The following is a 14,916-nucleotide window of genomic DNA, read 5'->3' as shown; positions in this document are numbered from 1 at the left end:
GAATAACTAGGGACATTTTTCCAACCCTCCTTCTGATCTTGTATCACTATCTCAGGCTGCATAGTTTGGCTGTGGGCACACCTCCTGACTGTCCAGCTGGGCTGTCAACACTTTGGTACTCTGGAAGTGGTTTTTGTTTTCCCTGCATTGACGTGATTAGAGAAGTTCATCACCAGGCACTCCTGTATACACTTCACTTATCCCCATGCTGTGCAGAAATCGAGTAGGGTAACAAATTTTTCAGACTTTAAAAGGCAGAAACAAATTACAGTATTTTTAATTGTTCAAGACGCTGCAGAATGGCCGATGACTATTTCTTGGTAAGTCTGGAGTGCTAATTCTGTATATGCTCCTCTCTGTGCTTCTGTTTGTGCGAAGACCTATTGAAATTTAAAAAAAAAAAAGTTCTAGAGCAACAGGATACCAAGTGTATATCAGTTTTAAGACATCATGAATATTTCTGCAGTAGGAAAACCATTCCCAATAAGGTTTTTGTGTCACAGTAATCTCCCTGAATAGAAGCAGTAAGTTTATATAGACAGAAGTACTGTGTCCAATAACTGCAGCAATACTAGTTCTAAACCCCAGAACAGCTTTCACCTGTATTAAAAGATTAAGACCCTGACATTGTACCTGCTGCTAAATCAAAATGAAAGCCATTACATTCAATAGAAACCTAGAGAGCAGAGATGACAAGCTTACTTTTCATTACAAAAATGTCCTTTTTTTTTTTTAAAAAAAAGTTTTCTCCAAAACAATACTGCTTTCTGCTGGGCAGTAGTGTTGCACTCCTTTAATCCCAGCACTCAGGAGGCAGAGGCAGGTGAATCTCTGTGAGTTCAAGGAGGCCTGGGCTACAAGAGCTAGTTCCAGGACAGGCCCCAAACCTACAGAGAACCTTGTCTTGAAAACCCCTTTCCCCCCAAAAAAAATACTGCTCTCCCTGGTTTAGCACAGAAAGTCAGGGTGAGTACCAGTTTTTATGCTATTTTTACAGGCATTACACGTCACCTCTGTCCTTAGTAAGCCTAACTGCTTTTGTAATAAGCAAAACCCAAATGGCAAATTTCAGTGACCTTCCCTTCCCAAATGAACATACCCTTTCAATGTAGCAGTGAGAATAAATCTGGGGAGTCCATGGTTTGAGAGGTGTGCAATTGGAAAATGATCATACAACCTAGGCTTCCTGACACCTGCCCTTTTCCAGCCCTGATAAGAATGTGCCTACACTAAGGGGAGGCTGCTTGGTACCTGTGGGGACTTGACTACCTTCAGTGCAGCATGGACTCCAATGTTCCAAAGAACATGCTGTTTCCACTATCTGAACCTCTCAACTGTAGCTGCCATCTAGAGTGCTGCATGCTTCCCCAGATGCCCCCCATCCAGGTAGAAGAAATATGGGGCTTATAGTCATACTAATGTTTTCAAGACCCAAAATGTTCCATAGTCAGTCACAACTGTGTATTATTAAATATGACCCATTTCTGGATCTTTCCCGACTTGATCATTACCACAAAACTGACAAAAAGGACTCTACCTTAATTAAATCCACTCCCTTAGCAGCCTGCCCTTTGGCCTCTTGAGCCGACTGGCCATCTGGATGGAGCATGTGATACAGCTGGACCAGGCTGGTGGCATCATCAATCCTGAGAATGAAAGAACATTACCAAAGGGTTCTCAACAGCCTCACAGTCTTGCAGTGTTTATCAACTCCAAACTAAATTACATTTCAGACTTCACTCTGGTAAAGGAAAGGGTAGTTCTGTAATTCCAAAAGTATTTGAAGGAGCCAGAGGGATGGCTCAGCGAGTAAGGTACTTGTTGCACAAAACCAAGTCCACAAAGCTATCCTCTGGCCTAGGAGGCAGGTAAGGCAAGAGGCAATACAGGAAGTGCCCACTCTATGAAAATATGGCTGTGTCCTTTGGGAGATGGAATATCCTTTCCCACGGAAACAGCATTCATTCCTAGTGGTAGAGGATTTCCAGGCCAGCCCACTTAGGCAACATAAAACAGGTTGCTCCTACTCGGGCTACAAATTCTGCTTTATACATTGGAGGTTATAGCTAGACAGTGTATCAACATGAAGATTCTCTTAGCTGTCCACAAAACTAACAGTCACAATCTTCCCATAGTGCGCACTTTCTGTCCACATGCACCTCAAAGCTGAAGGTTGGGAAGACATTTTGACACTGCTGTGTGAATGTAGCCCCTGGCTTCCAGGTGGTGAGGTAGGGCTGAGGCCATCATAATTCACTGCTATGCCAAAGCTATCCCTCTTTGACCAGTCCTACTATCTAAATACCTGAGCTGAAAGACAGTAGGAGTACACAATGCCTGAAACCACAATGGCCTAGAGATGCTCTGGGGTCCTCTCAGTCACTGAAAAGACTGTCTCAGGGAAACAGCTCTGCTCATACTGAATAAGCTTTTCTGGGGCAAAAAAGTTGAAATGGCCATTTCCTATTTATCAAGCTTACTATAATCAGTTCAATAAAGGTAGCAACAAAATGTCTCTCCCCTATAAGTAGAAAACATTTACAACTTGGGCATGCTGGCTCTACGGGTTCTTTCCACACGTCAAAATTAATGCATGTCAAGTTAATGCTCAAGTTAATGCCTGCCTATGTCTGTCTCGATAATTTAAATGTAGCTTTCAGAACACTCTACACTTACTAAACTTTCAAACATAACTTAGAAGAGGGTGCAGAATCCTAAGTACTGGATTGGTCACTTGGTCTCTGTCCAGTGAAGAGTGCACCCTCTACTGTCCAGCCTGGGCTCTGCAGTCAGTTCACTGTCCAGAGTCGTTAGGTAAAAAGCTGCCTGCAGGCATGGAAAACAGCAGCTGTAACTCTTACACGATAAGGAGTAATAGGAGAATACACATACTACTACATACTTTAGCTTCAATATCTTAAACTATGCTATCATTATACTAAGCTCAGGATGTCTGCATTTGAGAAGATTGAGGAGAGAGTTCATAGGCCATGTAAATCAGAAAGTAATCCCCAACTAAGCCAGCTGGTAGGGAATGAGGGAGTTCTGCTGCCTTCTGAACTGAATCACACTGTATGTGCTGATGAAGAGAGCTAGCCAGGAAATAATTAGGAAAGTTGTCCTGATGAGAAACAACACGAGTGTAACCTTTGGTGTATGATGTTCAAACTGCAAGTAAGACACTTCTACAGTCTGGGGATGGATTGACTACTGACACCTCTTATTCAATCTCAGAGTTCAGCAAGGGTTTTGTGGAAAGTTAGTTTTCTCACAGTAGCCATGCTGGCTTCTTTCCCTGTGGTTTTAGATTTTTTTCACTTCATGTGCAGAGCTATTTTCTTTCCAGTTTTATCTCAAATAGCATACTACAAGAAGACCTCCAAAATACAAAGATTAGTTCCTAACCACAGCAATAAACAAATCATATAACCTTTTAAGTTTACCAGCGTAGTTATTTTTACACTATACAGTAGTCGATTAACTGTATACTATATTTGAAATATATTTTACAAGCTGACAATAATCTTATAAAAAATAACAAGAAACTTGGTCAACTAAAGGTATCAACCATCAACTTATTTTTGTTTTTAGACAGGGTCTGACTAAGTAGACCAGTCTGCTCTCAAACTCAGAGATCCTCCCACTTCTGTACCCATGAACACCACACCCAGGCCGACCTCAATGTGTAAATACACTACTTGAAAATAACCTTTCTGAAACCTTAGAAGCCTCTCAACAGCATGGGCTATTTAAAAAAAATGTTATTTTTATAAGTTAATTATGCTTTCCTGGAAGCCCTTTGGGTAGGGTAGTTCTGCCAGAATATAAGCACCCAAGAGATCTTGCGTCTACTTCTTTACAATTCCCATGTAATACCTTTGAGTGCCTGAAAAACCCACCAGTGCCCAGGAACACTGGCAAGGAAGGGTAAAAACTCAGTCTATATTAAGATCCAAAGTCACATATTTTCTCTAACAATCTAGATGATTATATAACAAAAGCAACACCTAGAAAAGCGCATCTAAATGGAGATAAGTGCAAACTTCCATTTATCACTGAACAACACTGCACTGGAAAATACTGATTTACTGTTGGACAATAAATAATTGTTTTAATTATTCAGATCATACTCACAAGTCTCTCTGGATTTGATCGATGAGCAAACCATCAATCTTTTTTTTATTTACAAAATACCAAGCCATGCCACCAAAGTGCCTTGTGGAACGCAGAAGCTCATACTTTCCATGTCTGTCTATATCTTCATAGGTCTGATGATGAACCTATCCACAGAAAAGGCAGAGAGAAATCGAAAATGAGCAGTGTCACATGGTTCAGACCAACTAGCAGGAATCCCGCCACCAGTCCGTGCAACCAGGTCTGCCTGTAAGCTGCATGCTGCCTTTCCAGCCTCGACTCAGTCAAGTGCTTGTCTACTGTGCAGGACCTGAGTAGGAAACCCAGAGACCACATAAAAACCCTATGTGGTGGGCACAGTTGTATTCCCAGTGAGGGCAAGATGGGTCCCTGGAAGCTCATTGGCCAGTTAGTCTAGCCAACCACGCAAAGTTCCAGGTCCATGAGAAACCCTGTCTCAAAACAGAGAACACAAAGAACCCAAAGTTGTCCTCTGGCCTGAATACAGGAAGAGATTTGTCTACATGACAGCAAATCTGTTTTCCCTACTACAAAGTGTGGTGGCCTAGAGCAAACAACAGCAAACACTAAAACGCTTTGTCAGCTACTCTTGAGCAGCCAATCTTAAGTAAGCACTAATATGATATATTATGACCACTAATAATGACTAAAATCTCTTGATCTCTGGGAAGAAAGCAGGATTTTTTTTTAACTGCTCTTTCCCCATTTCACAACTCCTCTACCCTACCAGCTCACCCATGCCATCCAGTTTTCCTTCCAGACAAATCTTCCTGAGGGCATTTCTGTCCAAAACGGTTGTGTGTGTGTGTGTGTGTGTGTGTGTGTGTGTTCTTGTAAGTATATAGGCCAACAAGGTCCCCAGGGTCCCCCAGTCTCTGCCTACTCCAACAGGAGTTAGAGAGTGACTGGATTTTACTAAGTGCTGGGACTCTGAAGCTCACACAGCAAGCACTTTACCTACTGAGCCTTCTTTCCAGCCCTGTTCGAAAGGTTTAGAACTTCTTGATGAAGACCATGTTCCTCACCTAGTGCTGAGTCACATGTGATACAGCCCATCTACTTTGAACCACCCCCCGCAAATGTGCTATGCATACGTACAAACTAGATGTTTGGCCACATCTCAAGCTTACTTGGTTATTTTCTACCTACAGCTCAGTCTGTCTACTCTGAAACAACTCTATTCACCAAACACCCCTCACTCACACCATTCCTTGACCTTCTAGAGCTTTTCAAGCCCCCTATGAAGCCTTTCCTGAGAGCACTCTCAACATCTAACATTTCAGGCTGGAAGGGGCAGTAATCTGCATCCTGTCTCATCCCAGCACATCACTGACAGAGTGCAGGCCTAGTTTCCGGCATCAGCTCTGCTGCCCACAAAACCAGGTTCTAATGAACACATCCTCACTAAGCTGTACTGTACACACAGTACCGTATACACTGCACTTTGACAAATTTTAGTGGGTAACTGTTCCTGTAAGATGAATAGAAAAGAAAAAAGGCTTTGTCATCATCTGGGTCCTAAACCTACCACAACAGCAGCGCAACTCAGAGCAAGCTGTTTCATTCTCTAAGCCCAACTTCCTTATTCTTAAAGATGGCTGAAAGCATAAAACATGTACTCAGTAAGTTTCCAGGTAATTCCCTTTCCTATAATCTTCATCAAAGCCAGTAGCCGAAATCAAATGTTACTTCGCATAACCATATTTAAACCCCACTCTGGAAACTATTAAATACACTTACCTTGATATACTCAGTGGAATCTGGCTCAAACTGGGCAACACAGAGATTGAGGACATCAGCATGGCGGTCTTGGCTGTACATGGTCTAAGACCACAAAGCAAAATGGCAATCAGAAGAGAACATAAAAGTTTATCATCTGTCCTGACACCTTGTCAGGCCTATCCAACATAGAGACCACCTATATGCCAATCAAGAGCATATAGGGAGCTGGATATGGTTTTAATCCCAGTATTTGGGAGGTGGAGGCAGAAGGATCTTTGTGAATTTGAGGCCAGCCTGGTCCATACAGTGAGTTCCAGAACAGTCAAAGCTATATAGTGAGACCATGACTCAAAAAAACCAAAATAAATACATTTTAAAAAGCATACAGAAATGGCACAAGCTTTGTAAAAGCCACACTTGGATTCAAACCCCAACTAAATTAACTGTACAAGAGCCCCCATCAAGTTACTATTACATTAGTACCCATGTTTACCATAATGAAATGCCAGCAGCCCCAGGGCCCACAGCTTCAACAAACAAATGACCATCATGGAAATGGAATTCACCATACCTTAAGGTTTTCATCTTTGAAAATTACTGGTGGCAAAACTCTACGACCTTCTTTCGGGAAATAAATTTGTATCACCCGGTCCCGTTCTTCCCACGAAGCTTTGCGTAGTGTGCCACTTGGTTCTCGAACAACAATAAAACGTTCCTGAAACAGAAAGTAGTCAGATACAAGTTATGAAGACTTCCGCTCAGCTCTTGTGATAGCTAATACTACCAACTTGGCAGGAATTAAAATCACCTTGGAGACAAGCGGTAGGGGTGTGTGTGAGGCATTATGTAGATTAGGCTGAGATAGGAAGCCCCATCCTAACGTGGGCAGCATCATTCTCTGAGCTGGGCCCTGGACTGCACAGCACTCAGCCCTCTGCCTCCTGACTGTGGATGCAATGTGACCAGAAGTTGGCCCACAGATGAAGACAAAGTTAAACCCTGTCTTCTAACCATAAACACGCATGACCAGAACAAGAAATGTGGGATCACTTTCCTAACCTCAGCGTTCGGCAGCACTAGAATGTATTCTGTGGCCCAACTACAAATCACTCCCATCCTGGAGGGCTGCTCTATAAAAAGCTGCTGTATTTAGACAATAGATCTCTCTTTTAAATTGGCAATTGGGAACAAAGTGGAAACAATGATATCTGAAAAGTATTGGCAAAACTTCCTGTGGTTTTACTAAAAAGTGGAAAATCCAATGAGAAGTTAGTGATTTTTATATTGTTGAAAAATAGCAGTAGTGGCACAAAGCTTCAATCCCAGCACTTGGGAGGCAGAGGCAGGGGGAATCTCTGAGCTAATGGGCCAATCAGTTTATAATTAATATAGACCTCTGTGTGATTTCTTTGGGACTTAACAACTGCGGGAACATGGCAGAACAAGGACTGGGCAGGACAGAAACCCCTCAACAACACAGAGTCTTTATAAATGCCAACACTTTAAAAGTTCAGTCTCGAGCTGGAAAGGGGGTTCTGTGGTTAAGAGTCTTAGCTACTCTTCCAGAGGACCCGGGTTTGATTCCAAGCATTACTTAGCAGCTCACAACTGTCAATCAACTCCAGTTCTATTGGATCTGATGCCCTCTTCTGGGCCCTGTAATACACTGCACACATGTAGTGCACAGACATCTATGCAAGCATAAAATATAAAAGATCAGTCTCTAAAAATCCAAAGTGAAACTTCAAAATCTCTTTTAAAAATTCAAGCCCCTTAACTGTGGACTCCTGTAAAAATAAATATTTTTTACTTCGAGAGGAAAGAACCAGGGCACAATCACAATCTAAACACAGAAAAACCAAACTCCACTGCATAAATAACTCAGTATCTGATGCCCAGGACCCACTCAATGATCTGGGCTCCCCCGAGGGCCTGGGTCGCTTCTCTGGTTCTCTCTGTACCCCACATGGATGGTCTCTTAAGAGCAGGACAGCTCCACTCCAGTCACTGTTCTTGGCTGTCATCTCCAAAATGCTGGGTCCCTTGCCACATTTGGACTGCACTGTGTGCTGAAGAAAACACTTCCCTGGAGAGTTCACCTCAGGGATGCTGCTCGCTCCCTAACCACGGCTCATTTCTCAGCCCCAGCTGACCAGCATCAATTGCCCCAGTAAAGCAAAGTGGTGCTGTTCTCTTGTTAATCATGACTGATTCTTCAGCCCCAGCTGACCAGAACCACAGATTCTTAACTCCAAATATGCAACAGCCTCCATAGTCTTTACATGACTCTCAAACCTCAGGCCAGGCCACAACTGTCTGCAGAGCTATCAACAGTCTTATCTTCCAAGCTCCCACAGAACAGCCCACTGAACTCTCAACACTCACTGGCTAACCCAAAGTTCCAAAGACCTTCGACGATCCTCCCCAAAACAACATGGTCATGTCTGTCAAAGCAATACCCCACAATCCTGATAACAATTTCTGTCTTAGTTAGGATTTCAAATGCTATGGTAAACACCATGACCAGAAGCAAGTTGAGAAGAAAGGGGTTTATGTAGCTCACACCTTCTCATCACAGTTCATCATCACAGGAAGCCAAGGCAAGAATTCCAAAGGGCGGGAACCTGGAGGCAGGAGCTGATGCAGAGTCATGGAGGGGTGCTGCTTACCGGCTTGCTCAGCCTGCTTTCTTATAGAATCCAAGACTACCAGCCCAGGGATGGAACCACCCACACTGGGCTGGACCCTCCCCCATCTATCACTTATTAAGAAAATGCCCTACAGGCTTGCCTACAGGCAGCTCTTATAAAACCATTTTCTCAGCTGAGGCTCCCTCCTTCATGAGAACTGGCTGGCACAGTGTCTATGTAGTTACAGTGGCTCAGGAAGAAAGAGATGCCACTTTCTTCAGTATTGGACATGGAAAAAGTTGCCCTGGCTTCAGTAAATACCCTCTCACTCAAGCTCAAGGAAGGAACCCCGATGAACTTGGCAGATCACAAACACAACCCAGAGAAAAGTAGAGCGACTCCTTGAGGTGAAGAAGGATTTAAACAAGAATGGGCATAAGAGAGAAGTCTAGAGACTGAAAATGACCAAAAACACATTATACACATGTATGATGCTGTTAAGGAATATTCTTAAAATTAAAGAAGAAAGAAGGGTGCCATGACCCCCCCCCCCCCCCCGACACACACACACATGAGAAAACACCAAACAATCCTCTCCTTAGGTTTCAGCAGGAAATCAGTACAGCCTAGGGGAAAAGAACGTCTTGCTCACTGTCTTCGGTTTCAGCCACTGCTGTCTGCCTGGCCACACTCGCCTTGTTGTGTCTTAGCACACGTGTCTCAGGTCTCTATTGCTGTGATAAGACACCGTGACCAAAACAATCTGGGAAAGAAAGGTTTGATTTCATCTTACAACTTTCAGCTCACATACATCACTGAAGGAAGTAAAGGAAGAACCTGGAAGGAGGAACTGAAACTGAGGCCATCAAGGAACACTTTTTATTGTATTGCTCCTCATGGCTTGCTCAGCCTGCTTTCTTATAGCACCCAGGACCACTGGCCCAGGGGTGCTACCACCAACAATGAGCTATGTCCCCTACATCAATCGAGAAAAGGATGGTATGTGAGGTCCTTTTGTCTGTGTGTTGCTTTTCTTGGTTAATAAATAAAGAACTGCTTTGAGCCTAGGCAGGGAAAACTAAACAAAATGCTGGGAGGAAGAAGACAGAATCAGGGAGAAGCCATGGAGCCGCCCGAGAAAGACGCTGGAACTTTTACCTGGTTGGTCACAACCTTGTGATGATATGCAGATTAATAGAAATGGGTTAAGTTAATATGTAAGAGCTAGCCAATAAGAAACTATAGTTAATGGGCCAAGTAGTGATTTAATTAATATAATTTTTGTGTGATAATTCCGGGGCTAAGTGGCCAAGAACAAACAAGCAGCCCCTCCTCCAATAAAAGACACCATAGATTTGCCCACAGGTCAATCTGATGGGACATTTTCTCAATTTAGACTCCCTCTTCCCAGATGACTCTAGCTTGAGTCCAGCTGACATAAACTAGCCAGCACAGGGCTGTGGTATCAGTCTGAAATACACCAAGTCCGCAGTATGTAAAGAAATGGTAACACCATGATGTGGAATTGCCAGCATTTCCTGCCTCTTCAGAGGCCCTCTGCTTCTGAACTTCAGAGAGAGGGATGCCACATCATCTGAGCCGCAGACCCATCTCCTCATGGCATTTCAAAGATTATTCTTCAATCTAGCATATACTCACCCGATGTGGTATGTTATATATCAGTAAACACGCATTTGTTTGTTTCTGTTCCTTTACTCACCCGATGTGGTATGTTATATGATATATCAGTAAACACGTATTTGTTTGTTTCTGTTCCTTCCAAAATCTTATCCTCAGCTAAGACGTCATTTATTGGCGTTCGTTCTTCCAGAACTGGTGGCATCTTTAACCGTACTTTAGCTGCTTCAACTGCCACTCTAGTAGCCTAAGGAAACAAAACATCTCTGAAGGAAAGGTACAGTGTCCAAAGGGATCACCCGATAAAAACAGGCACTCATCAAAGATGCTGATGACTACACAGAAAAGAAGCTTCAGCCATGAACCCGTGAGGGAAAACTCAGACGTGGACTGGTGGGGCCTGGCCTTTCCTCTGGTGTGACAAGACACAACACCAGCTACCACCAGCTACCACTCACCCACCACCTAAGCAGCAAGGACTGCCATGAGACAGAGCCAGGCTGCAAGAGATGCTTAGAACACAGCAAGCCTGTATTTCTTCAGTATTCACTGTGTGCCAGACAGCATTCAAATACTTCAAACGGGTGCTGGTGAGATGGCTCACAGGACCTGGATTCAGTCCCCAACACCTACATGGTACGATGGCTCACAGCCGTTTATAATTCCAGTCCCAAGGATCCAGTGCCCTCTTTCTGACTTCCATGGGTACCAGGCATGCATGTGGTACACCTACATACATACAGGCACAACACCCATACACATAAAACAAAGAAAATCAAACTACTGGCTTCACTCAATAACCCACACCTACAGGAGTCTGGTGCCATTATAAATATCTCTGTTTGACAGAAAACAAGAGTTTCACAGAAGAGTAAGCACTAGGAGCTGTAGCACTGGTGTCTGAACTGAGCTCCGAAGCCTCCATTCTCAGCCAGGGACTACACTGCGTTATGCCACATTATTTCCACTGATGACCTTTGCAGGGAGAAAAGCAAAGTGTCACTCTTCTTCCAACACGCTACTGGGTAGTGACGTCACTGCTGAGTCGGAAGGAAGCATCGCTGTCTCTTATATTCCTACAGCGGTGTATTCCAGAAGACCCAGACTTTTAATGTCACCAAACCTTTAGCTCCACGGCAACTTATAGCAGAAGTTCCTCCAGGAAGGGAGCTGGAGTAGGCAAGATGAACGATGAGCAGGCTGGTTTGGGGCAGGGAGGAGTTCAGCCTGGACACCTGCTTAATTGTGGTCACACCCCTTCTCCTCTCTGCCTCCCTACTCACATTTCGTTCCTCTCACCCACGCCTACGGAGGACCAGCACTGAGCATCCGCAGGGAACTCTGAGTCTCATCACCCTGAATCACAGGTATTCTGTCAATACTCCGGGGTTGACATACCTCTTCCAGCTGGGCCTGGGTCATCAACTTATAGGTGGGTGGCTTCAGTGGTTGTACAGCAGGCTTGAACGTCTTCTTCAAGTCCAGGCCTGTCATCTTGGTGAGGATACGCTGGACTTCCTCATCCATAAATGTAGGTTTCTTGACTTCTGAGCTACCAGAGTCTGTTAAAATAGATTTCAGTAATAAGAAGCTGACAATGACAGCAAGCCAAGACGTCTAAATGGGAAAGTTAACAGTAAAAACCATTTGTACAGAATACACCTCAGAATTACGTGATGCTAATAACTATGAGATTCGCTCATTTATTCAACGTGCACTTAAAATTTCCTGAACATCCACCACTACAAGCAAACACTCTGCCAAGAGGACGCTGGGAAATGAAGACAACAAGAACTGTTACCGTTCAGACTCCCACTTCTTTTTTTTTTTTTTTTTTTTTTTTTTGGTATTTTGGAGACAGTGCAAACAGAACCCAGGACCTGGCACAAAGCACACAGTTACACTTCAGCCCTCACATCCGCTTCCTAGAAGCCAGACATAGCACGTCCATGAAATAGATCCTAACACCCCAATTTTATGGATGAGGGCGCCAATGCTAAGCCAAAGATAACTAGCTATTAAGAATGGAGGAAGGACTAAGCAGGGTCACTGGTCCTGGAGCCTCAATTACTTCCAATCTAAGCTCAGTTCTGACTCATGCAGTTTCCCTCATCCTTGGTCTCTCGACATCTTCTCTTTCCACCGGGAAAAGGGGCCTTCTGTTCCTAGGCTCCTCTTTGCCACTAGTCCTATAGCTGCTGGTATCTTGCAGGATCCTAATCAATTTCCTTTTCTCTCTATTCGGATTCTCACTGGGGGCTTTCCTAGCTTCCTATGGCTTTGATTACATCCATTTCCTGGGGACTCTAAAGCCCCAATCTCTAGCCAAGAGCCTCTACATCCACTACCCAATGGACATCTCATCTCTACTTCGATACTGCCAAACCATAACCTCCCCCAGCTTTTTCTGCTCTCATGCCTGCTTTCCCTACTGTTCCCTATCACAGCACCATCCACTGGGTGACTCTGTCCAAAATCTTAAAATTATTCCTGATTTCTTCCATACCCACCACATCCAGCCAAGAAAGCAATTAAAATGACAGGAGTGGTTATTACTAACATGTATGAGATATTTACTGAGCTAAATATATACCACACTTGGCAGAATCAACGCTCACAGTAACCCTGTCAAGTAATATTGCAATGATCCTTTTTTACAAAATTGAACATGAATACAGCATTTTAGTTGACTGTCTCTTTTTAGCTCTATTTCCCACTGTCATTACTATGGCCAAGGCCATTCTTTATTTTTTATGAAATACATAATATTTTTTTTTTGATTTGTTTATTTATTATGTATACAATATTCTGCCTCCATATATGCCCACACGCCAGAAGAGGGCGCCAGATCTCATTACAGATGGTTATGAGCCACCATGTGGTTGCTGGGAATTGAACTCAGGACCTCTGGAAGAGCAGCCAGTGCTCTTAACCTCTGAGCCATCTCTCCAGCCCGGCCAAGGCCATTCTTATCCCTCACCTTGGCTTCCCTGTCTCTTCTCTGACCTCACTACAAACCGTTCCTACAAACAGATTACCTGCCAAAACGAAATCAAGATGACACTCATGTTTGAAACTCAAGTGACTGCTTGACTGTGTTCCCCACTAGGAAATTTATTCTGTTTTAGGGTTCCCATTACTGTGATAAACACCATGATCAGAAGCAAGTGGAGAAGAAAAAGGTTTATTTGGCTTATGCCTCATCAACACTGTTCATCATGGAAGGAAATCTGGACAGAAACTCCAGGGCAGGACCTAAAGCAGAGCCACAGAGGGGTACTGCTTACTGGCTTGCTCAGTCTACTTTCTTATAGAACCCAGGTCCACCAGTTTAGGGATGGCACCACCCACATGGGCTGGGCCCTCCCCCATCAATCACTAAGAAAATGCCTTACAACTGGATCTTACTGAGGCAGCTTCTCAACCGAGGTTCCCTCCTTTCAGATTAACTCTAGCTGATGTTAAGATTCCATAAAACTAGCCAGCACATTCTCTGGAGACGAAAATCCTGTTGTATAATCCCGTAACAACAGGTGCTCAGCACCACACCTTCTCCAGACAATCTCGCCTGCACAACCTAGTTTTCACTCTAACGCTCTCCAGTTCTTATCTAGCTGTATATTGAACCCGGGATAACAAAGGCACCTCGAATTTAATATAAAACAAGCACAGTTCTGCCTTCTTTGCAATTTTTATTTTAATTTACCTACTCACCAATCCCAACTCAAAAAACAAACAAACAAACCCTGTTTCTACCATTAATATTTCCTAGCTTGGCACCACTCTCCATCCAGCTGCTTACCATTGAAACCTGCTCAGGTTCTCTCAATCCTAACTCCAAAATAGGTTCTCCCAAAATACTTGCGTTCACTTTCTTCTCTGGACTTCTGCTTATTGTGCGGTCCCTCCGTTCAGAATTATTTTCACCTTTTAGCATGGTTAGCCAGATGGCAGCTCTGGCTCTCTTTTCCCTGTAACTCATCCCTGTGCGTCCTACCTAGTTTGAAAGTCCCTAAGGTGCGCGCCCAATGCAGCCGGGATCACCATGTTGTCAACTGCCACTCGACCAGGAGAGCACCCACGTCCCAAAGTAAGTCGTGCTTTGCAACGAGCGCATCGCAAGCATAATTGGCTAAGTGAATGAATGAACAAAGGAGGGCTCAGAAAAGCTCCGCAAGGACAGACGGAAGACGACTGAGTCTAAGAAGCCGGGGCGCAGTTTTCTCCTGCTAGAGCAAGCTCTAGTCTTTCAGGCGCGCAGCGGAGCTCTAGCGGACACTCACCTGCCTCGGAGCTGAGCAGGCGGCATGGCTGCCCCACCTCGAAGGGCTGGGGCCGCGTCGCGAGCAGAGAATCGGGGTGGCGCTGGGTTGCGGCTCGAAGGCAGACTCGCTCTGCTCGCCGAGAGCTTAACTGGAACTTCCACAACCTCAACGGAGTTCTGAGAGCGGCCATGATTTCCCGCCGCCCCTTGCGCGGGAATCGACTAGATCAACTTCCAGTTCTCGAGCCTTGTACAGCATGCTGGGAAGTGTAGTCTAGGTGGCGCCAAACAGCCGCGGAAAGCGTTTTGTTATTGTTGTTTGTTTTTTGTTTTGGTTTGTTTTTAAACTGATTAAACCTGAGGCTTCGTGCGACCAAGGCGAGCGCTGTGCGGAATGAACTTGGAGACTGTCTCACACTGTAGTGTAAACTGGCCTAGAAATCATTATGTAGCTCAGGTTGGCCTCAAACCCACAGCAGTCTGCTTTCTGATTACAGATGTGGGAAC

General features: G+C 44.3%; 1 protein-coding gene across 1 annotated transcript; it reads right to left on the bottom strand.

Moving 5' to 3' along the window:
- Positions 1–261: 261 nt before the first annotated feature.
- Mrps22 (mitochondrial ribosomal protein S22) lies at positions 262–14,636 on the bottom strand. The gene is made up of 8 exons (XM_041677090.1): positions 14,429–14,636; positions 11,544–11,707; positions 10,228–10,392; positions 6,449–6,592; positions 5,896–5,979; positions 4,135–4,280; positions 1,538–1,646; positions 262–380 (listed from the first exon to the last, which is right to left on the bottom strand). The coding sequence occupies exons 1-8, from the start codon at positions 14,598–14,600 to the stop codon at positions 285–287; spliced, it is 1,080 nt and encodes a 359-aa protein (XP_041533024.1). The 5' UTR covers positions 14,601–14,636; the 3' UTR covers positions 262–284.
- Between the last annotated feature and the right edge of the window lie 280 nt (positions 14,637–14,916).

This window comes from Microtus oregoni, unplaced genomic scaffold (assembly GCF_018167655.1).
Source record: "Microtus oregoni isolate MIOR12 unplaced genomic scaffold, Mior012 000028F_ref0000031, whole genome shotgun sequence".
Lineage (NCBI taxonomy): Eukaryota > Metazoa > Chordata > Mammalia > Rodentia > Cricetidae > Microtus > Microtus oregoni.
This window is presented reverse-complemented; position numbering and strand designations above follow the sequence as displayed.